We start from the raw sequence: 8,289 nt of genomic DNA on the forward strand, positions 1-8,289 counted from the left end.
AAAGTTGGATTTCTGGTCTACTGCTACTTTGTACTGCGTGTCTGTAAAATTCAAGAATCAAACCTTCTGTTTGTAATGTTTAATACCAGGTGACGGCAGCATTTCATCAGATAAGTTACAGTAAAGCAAAATAATTTCCTTTATAAAATAAAATATTGCAGGTCAGAACAGCACAATGTAAAAAAACCAGAACATATTTAACATTTTGAAAGATTAGCATCTGAACTATGATACTAGTTTTATAATATTACATTATATCACAGACCACTTCTCAGCACCAAGTGTGAAGCTCATTATTCAAAAACAACACTAAGCGATACATAAGATTTTCGATGCTCTTTTCAGTGATTTTTATCATGTAACACCTCAGAGGTCCCACTTTGCCTGTAAATGTTTCTTACATCCGTAACATTAAAAGATGAGTCACATTTAAAGAGCAGCCAATGAACAGAACCTCTGTGTGCAGACAGGACCCCTCCAGGATCGACGAACCAAACAACTAACAGACAGCCTCAGTTGTACCCGCTTAATGTTTGCACTCCTGCAGGAATGAAGACAGCAAAGCAGAGGCGCTGCACTGACTACGAAACGAAATCTTTCCAAGCACCAGATAATCCAGATCATCAGTCTTTATTAAAGGTGGCCTGTTTTGGACGGTTTAACCCCTCAACCTGGAGAGGCCTGAAGTCTCAGTGAGTCTTAAACTTTATCACCTAAAGTATCAAACAGGATGCCTGAATTCATTTTGTAGTTTTGGCTGGACAGTTCTCATCTTTCAGGAACCATTTGGATTTTGTCTCTAGCATAAACTGTAAGAGTTGCTTGTAAAACGGGCCCACTGCTGGGCCAAAGTGCGACGACCCGACTGCCTGCTGATGGCGCTGTGTGCCCAGCTGCTTGTTGACTTTTTTTCTTAACTGAAAAACTGGCATAAAAGGGCGTTTCTCAAACACATGCGGACTTAAACACGTCTGTCCGCCTATTATTGGTGGTAACAATCGATTTTTTAAAAACCTATTAATGATTAGTGGATAATTATTTCTGTATGAAGAATCCGGGTCTCGTCATAAATGCTATAACCAGCAAAGCACCGTAAGACAAATAGGATGGACTGGATTTTCAGGCATCAATCGCACAAAGCTACTCTCGTAGGTTTCTTTGGTCAAAAGTCACAAAATATCAACTACGTTTTTATGATTTTGAGTAGATTTTATTTGCAATTAGCATGTTGATAAACGTATTACACAATTTCTTTGATGCTGTTTGTTTGCTGCCTGTCCTGTGAAATTCTTCTGGATGCTCGAGTATCACTCTCAACTAAAAACGGCTGTTTACAGAAACTAGTTAAAACATCAAGCTTACACAGCAGATCAGCCACTGTCAAACACCAACTACACATTCAGATTACAGTGCATCATATCAGGCTGGAGTCTGTTGTGACTGTTTATTGAGCTCTTTAATCATTCGGAGGTCTTGTGTCTCCCTGCCCTCTGCTGGACCAAACCCAGCCCTCTGTGGGCCCAACATGGGAGTCCAGTGTGGTGCAGAACAGGGAAAGCTGCAAGTCTGCTCGAGAGCAGCTCCAAGTTTCCAACAAAATCATTTATTCAAATCTATGAATTGATTAAAATTGGAGAAATTTGGCACAAAACCCTCTGTTGAAAACTACCGTTTGAATTTGCTAAGGACACCTGGTGTCAGACTTCAACTGCCTCGTTGCATATATAACTGGTAGATTTCAGCTGTCCTGTTTAATTCTGACTTTTTTGAAGATTTTTGGAGGCGAGTATTTAAATGAATTATCATTTACCGAAGTCTGCAGCTGGGAATTTACTGAAAACTGTGCAGATTTTAACACTATAGGAAAATAATGACAGCTGCCAGCGTTACCCTCAACCTCTCAGAAGATGCACCCGTGGTATCAATGTTGCTTCGTTCTCCTCCATTCACAAACTGTGTCCATGCCACCGGCCTGCCCGGCAGGGTGACGATAACGTCCCATCAGGCTTTTACTGCTGAGGGGTACAAAGTCTTATTTTGTGCCTTGATTAAGACACGAGACACTTAATTTACTTCTCATTATCAGTGTTACGACCCTGATTAGGGGACAGGAGGGGAGTAACATACAAGATTGGTCAAAGCTAACAAAACTGTCTCTGTCCTGTTGCTCTTCACCCTGAATGTTTAGAGCTGAGCCTGCAGACACTGACATAAAGCACTGCAGACGGGAGCTGGCAAATAAAGGACGGATAAAAGCACTGGAGGTACAAAAAAAGAAAAAAAAAAACGCAGCAAATTACTTTTTACGCCAAGTCGACAGGTTTCCAGTGTTTTGTTTTTACTCACATTTCCACACAGAAATTGGTCCATTAAACATGTGCTTGTAGCAAAGACTGCACTTTTAGCATAATGAGTCACCATTGGAGAATTTTTAGAAACTATTTTGTATTTTCTAAATAAGAATCCGGCACATTTACGTATGATGTGCGATCAAAGTGATGAAAAACAAATCCGCTTACAGCAGAAAAGCCAAGGCCGCATCACCCTGCGGATTTCACACCTGCAAAGCTGACAAGACGCTCTGCATTTCATCGCTGAAATCAGTTTAAGTTAAGACAACACAGTACAGATTCAGTGTGTAGCCAGGAAATACTGGGTATATATTTGAAGACAACGCTGATACTGCACTTATTAAAGTAGTCTGGTTTCTCTGACACTGATACCACACTTGGCACTGATGAGACACCAAAATAAAATTACCAGCAGCCAGTTTAAAAAACAAACAAACAAAAAAACCCCACGTGTCGGGCAGTTTGTGCCGCTGGCACGTTTTACTAACAAACAGACTTTTCTTGCAGTCAGTATTCTCACATCAAAGAAAGTCCACAAGGCTGCTGAAAGGAGAGGCAATGAGGGAGGCAGTGTGACTAAAATAGAGCCATGCGGACGGTTAAAAGGATTTGGGAGCTTAGATTTAGATTCAGCCCCCACTTTACTCAACACAACACCATAAACAAGTTTGTTCTTGGTGGATCTGCAGCGCCTGCTCCACAATAACCCCCAACATCAGGTCTGTTTAACCATGTGATCACCTAACCTGGAAGAGGTGCGACTCTGTTCGTTTGAATTGCTTCAGTCAAGCCACTAAACTTATAAACCTCTCTGCATTGCAAGAGGGGTTTTCAAAAGCTTGTGAGAGTGATTGTTTTGACAAACTGAAGCAGACTTGGGTTTGAATCTGAGTGCAGGGCAGTGGTGGGGAATATACACAGTCAGCTGCAGACATCACAGAGCGGTGTTCATTCATAATGTCTGAAGTCTGCTCAAAGTCTGCCCAACCGCCCCCGCAGGCCTCCACACGGAGACTCCTGCTTTATATCAGATAAGAAAATTTACATCACCTGGACCAAAGTGGACCCCAGCAAACTGATGGATCCATAAACTGTAAAAGACACACACACACACACACACACACACACACACACACACACACACACACACACACAGCAAAGATGAAGGGCTGTGAGTGGCACGTTGACCCAATCACATTCAAAACCAGTACAGGTAAAAAGCCAATGAGAGTCCTTGATCTACAAAACTAACTTCACACCTGGTACCATCCACCGCCAGCTGTGTTTGACACGGTGACAGAGCGACTGAAATAAGAAGATAAAACAAAAGCTGATTGGATGCAGACAAACTGAATGTTTAGTTTGTCACCATCATTACATTTTGCAGATTCCTTGTAAACCTCTGCAGGCTGACAGCAGCCGCCGTCTCTCTCGAGCAGTGATGCCTGCAGCATGCAGGGGGAGCCTACAGTAGGACGTTTAAACCACTACATTTATCTTAAAGCTCTAGTTATTAATTGCAGGTTTAGACTATTACTATAAAAAAATAAACCTACTGATTAATTATGCTATAGTACTTATAGATTAAGCTAACCAGCAATATATAGAGATATATGTATATATAAACTAATTTAAATGACTTTTTCCCCACGGTGGTAAAACTGAGATCTGACCCTGGGAAAAATGTCATGTTGGACATACAGCCAAAAATCTGCATACTTTTTGGAAACTTAATATTACATTCACTTTAGTACACAGATGAACTGTACCCTTCCCGAGCCTTTGGTTTACATTCATTCTGTCAGTCCAACAGTGTCGAGTTCACACACTGAATCTAGCAATTCAGACACACAAATGATCATTTAAGACATGGTTTAAGGTTTTTGTCTGATGCACCTGATGTCTGTACAGCTGAAAATGAAAAAGCACAGCTCATATGTAAGAGTCCATTTCATTTCTTCTGTGTTTACAGTTTATCACAGAGCGTCTCTGATCAACATTTGGTCCTTCATCAGCGAGCAGACGCACAAAGGTGACTGATGGATCACTGCAGCTGCAGACGTTCATTATTTTGTTCGTTCACCGTGCCGAATGACCAGAAATGAAAACGTCCTCATCCTCTGGTCTCGTCTTTAACTGTCCTCACTTTGAGGAATTTAATGGCATCATGAGATTACAGTATGGAAACGGACACCCCAGGGCGCGTGTCCACAGTCCATTTGCTTCATCTCTGATGGGAAATGAATGAAGGCTTTTTATTTCCAGCTGTTCGTCTTCCACAGGCGGCCCACCCACAGACCGAGAGGATGACAGATGGAGAATAGAGTGTGCCGTCTACTTTCTGCTCTCTCTGTCATGACTTCCAAACATTTTTAGTTTTCATTTGTTTGTTAAAAGGTGGTGTCACAAATTTCTGTGCACTGCTCGGAGTTTTCCATCAAAATGTGAAGACAAATGCTGTGTTGGCTGCTCACACTGTCTGTCAAGTCCCATCAATCCACATCGATTTTGTGGGTGTTAAACTGATGCTAAGTAATAGACTGACTATTATAAGCAACAATAATTAAATAACAAAAGCTTAAGATCAGAGAGTTTGACAGGCCTTCATCACACTCTCAACAAGGACTTTTTCCATCTCTTATCTGTCCTTTCCTGACTTGCACCTTCCTTTTTTAATCTCCCTCCCTCTCACTCCTCTGTGATGGTGGGCAGGTGAGGGGTGCTGGGTGAAGTAGGCATGCTCCGTAAATCAGGCCGGACAGTGACGCTGGAGATGGACCAAACATCGCTGAGCTCTGCAAAACAGAAAAACCCAAACAGTGTTCAGTGAGTTCACGACAACAGTTTATACTGTCACATGGTGTCAGCATGGTGGGAATTAATACAAAGGTGAAACTGGAGGTCAGAGGACTGAAGGAAAGAAGGAAGGACAGCATAAATGACAGGGTACACTACTGAGGTAAGTGCATGATACACAAGCACAAATCCTGCAGATCATTATTTTCCAATTTGTAATTATTGTACAGCAGCGGGTCTCAAACAGCGTGCTGTGACACAAACTCCAATATTCTGGCAAATCACATATTACTGCCATATGCAGCTGCACAATGAGTAATAAATTACTTTTTTCTTATTTTCAGTAGGAAGTCATTTACTGCAGAACATAAAGTCACAAAACAAAATCCTTTCAAAGGGAACCACATCCTGTTTGGGCCGTTTCAGAGTCACACATTAAAAACTCCAGAGTGTGATGAGGGGATGGAGGAGATGTGCTCGTGGAACTTTTTGCCAAGAAAAGAAATTTTGTGTCACATCATGAAGAGTCTTCATCTGACAGTGAAGTCAAAAGAACTGCTGATGTGACAAATGGTAGTGAGGATCTTTTTCAGATATAACTACCACCTAAAAAACGCTAATGCTTCAAATTATCCTTATTGTGACCACCTCGGCAGTCTGCAATGTCAGCGAGGACAGAGAGAGCAAACAACTTTCAGACTGACACTGTCAGTGAAAGATCGTTATCATAAGAGCTGGGTGTCCAGATATGACCGAGCCATTGTCAACATTTTTTTAAACTGACGAGTCCACAGTGTGCAAACGTAAAGGCACTAGATCAGGTGTAAACAGAGATCAGAGGCACCGCCCCTCCAAAAAAGACTGTAGTCTAACATCCTGAGGTGTTTGAGGGAGAACAGAACAGAGGCGATGTTTATTCCTCCTCTTCCACCCTTTTCACCAGCTCTGCCTCAGTGAAACTTCAGGCACTTCCTTAGAATAAAAACCAAAATTGAAGGAGTGCTGTTTTAACGTGGCAGCGCTCACAGAGAAGGACTGAATCTGCAGAGTGATCTAAAAACAGCAGCTGCACTGAAACAGTTCGGAGGTGCACGACAAGATGATCTTGAACTGTCTTTTTAATTTTATGGGGCTATGTTCTTGAACTTTTTAAAAACTTTCATAACAGCTAATGATCTTTGTAGTTTCACAGAGTTTCATATGATTTCCATGGATGATGGGAAGCAGTTTTTCAGCAGGAAACACAGAAAGATGCACATTAAAAACAGGGTTCATGACTCATACAAGGTTCTTGGAGGGACGACATGCAGGGCTGACATGCGGGGGGTCATGGGTTGAAGACCAGGGGGAGGGAGACAAGGGCTCCAGGAGGAGGGTCAGAGTGAAGAGCGCTCCAGCGAACACAGATGATCTCGGCGGAGTCTGACACACATGACACATACGACACACAGCAGGAGATCACTGCATGCACAGATGTTTTCATGAAATAGCTACAGTGTTGGTGGCTAGCCTGCTACATAAGAAGCTACAACAGCACTGTGTGGGTGACTATTTCAGCCGTTAAGCACGATCACTGAACAAAGTGAAGGCTGTGAGACTATCACTACTGGCAGAAATCTGAGTGTTTCCCTCACATTTCTGACCGTTCACCAACCAAATATGAGTATGACGTGTAAATCAATGAAATACCAAATGTAATTTTTTTTTAAAAAGGACAACCTAATTTTATGACAACATCACCAAACATTTAATTTCCATGTACTAAAAACCCCTGAATATGTAACACAGTCTTCAATGAATGCAGACTAGCAGCACCTTTAAAGTCTAAGCTAAACCTCAGCCGGGATGAAAGTGACACAGATGTTTACATCTGTTTTCATCAGTTTGTCTTGTCTAGTTGCAGATTCACCAATCATGCAGAACTTTGACCTTTGAACCTTAACTTTCACTCACAGAGTCACACAATAATGGAAGCATCAGGGGAAATAAAGCGTTCAGTATTTGCCCAAGGACACTTCAACGTATCACAGAAAACAGGTAATATCAGCCATGACGGGGACAAAGCATGACAAAGTTACTGGAACACATGTGTAATCTGCTGAAAGTTGATGTTTCACATTTATCCAGCACTGTGTACAAGAAAAACGTTGTTATACCTGTCCTGAACTTGCTGTATGGTCCATTCTCGTGAGTCTGCCGGCTGCCGGACCAGAAGGGCAGGCCTCGCTCTCTCCACCTGTCACACACACACCGCAAACAGAGATCAGAGCAGCAGAGCGTAACCTGGTGTGCTGCTGTGTTCACCACTGTGCTTTGAGGCTGCTGCATGTAGCAGCTTTGATGTGTACACATGTGAGAGGAGGTCTGGGCGAGCCTCAGCTGAAGCCCGCCTATACAAAGAGTGAAGGAAGGAGCAGATGATGAAAGGGGCAACGCAGAAAAAAAAGTACAAATAAAACCACAGAGGATTTTCTTTGTGGTGAAGAGCATCGTCTGTGTGACAGGAAAGACTCCAACTCTCTTCATATCCTCAGTCTAAGGGCTGCTAGTTATAGTCACAAATAGCTAACCTGAAAAAGCTGTGCTTGAGTTCAGATCTAAATTAACCCCTCGTGATCTCGCTGTGAACACAATCTCATGACAAATTCAGTTTGAGCTGATAAAACAAATCATGGTTGAATATTTGAAAGCACAAAAAAAGGCAGCTTCTTTAGATAAAAAGGAGCATTTATCATTATTAATGCTGTTCTTAGTAGCTCATTACTTCGTAATGTATGACTAGACAGATAATCAAAGTTTAATAAATCTTTAAATGAAACTGACATCTTACATCAAGAGAAAACCAGCCGAGCGTCACATACTGTGAAATGTGTGCAAATATCAATAAATATAATCAATGTGGCTTTATTGTCATTTTTATAATATTTTAAAAATATTATACTTGAAGATAATTATTATTTGAAGAAGAGATTAAAGTAAATAATTAGACGCAGAATATTAAAACAGAATTTTAGGATCTCTTGAAGCTGAACGAAAAAATATTCCGATATTATTTTTGTGTGAAGAAACAAAATGTTTGCTTCCACAAAAGTGAGCCACACCGACTCAGCCCAGCACAGCTTATGCACAGGTTATGGTTAGG

At 41.6% G+C, this 8,289-nt stretch overlaps 1 protein-coding gene across 3 annotated transcripts in view; it reads right to left on the reverse strand.

Annotated features, from left to right (window-relative positions):
- Positions 1–339: 339 nt before the first annotated feature.
- Positions 340–8,289, reverse strand: part of LOC102208771 (glycerophosphodiester phosphodiesterase domain-containing protein 5-like) — a 42,402-nt gene continuing 34,452 nt past the window's right edge. For 2 of the 3 annotated variants that reach the window (XM_005753781.1, XM_005753782.1), the window contains exons 16-17: positions 7,304–7,383; positions 340–5,146 (exon numbers count right to left, since the gene is read on the reverse strand). In XM_005753781.1, coding sequence (XP_005753838.1) covers positions 5,040–5,146; positions 7,304–7,383 — 187 coding nt within the window. In that variant the 3' untranslated portion in view covers positions 340–5,039. Of the gene's footprint in view, positions 5,147–6,431; positions 6,570–7,303; positions 7,384–8,289 lie in introns of all 3 variants that reach the window. The other variant, XM_005753783.1, reaches the window with a different exon arrangement.

Source organism: Pundamilia nyererei, unplaced genomic scaffold (genome assembly GCF_000239375.1).
Source record: "Pundamilia nyererei isolate P.nyererei 1_Seehausen unplaced genomic scaffold, PunNye1.0 scaffold00463, whole genome shotgun sequence".
NCBI classification, from domain to species: domain Eukaryota; kingdom Metazoa; phylum Chordata; class Actinopteri; order Cichliformes; family Cichlidae; genus Pundamilia; species Pundamilia nyererei.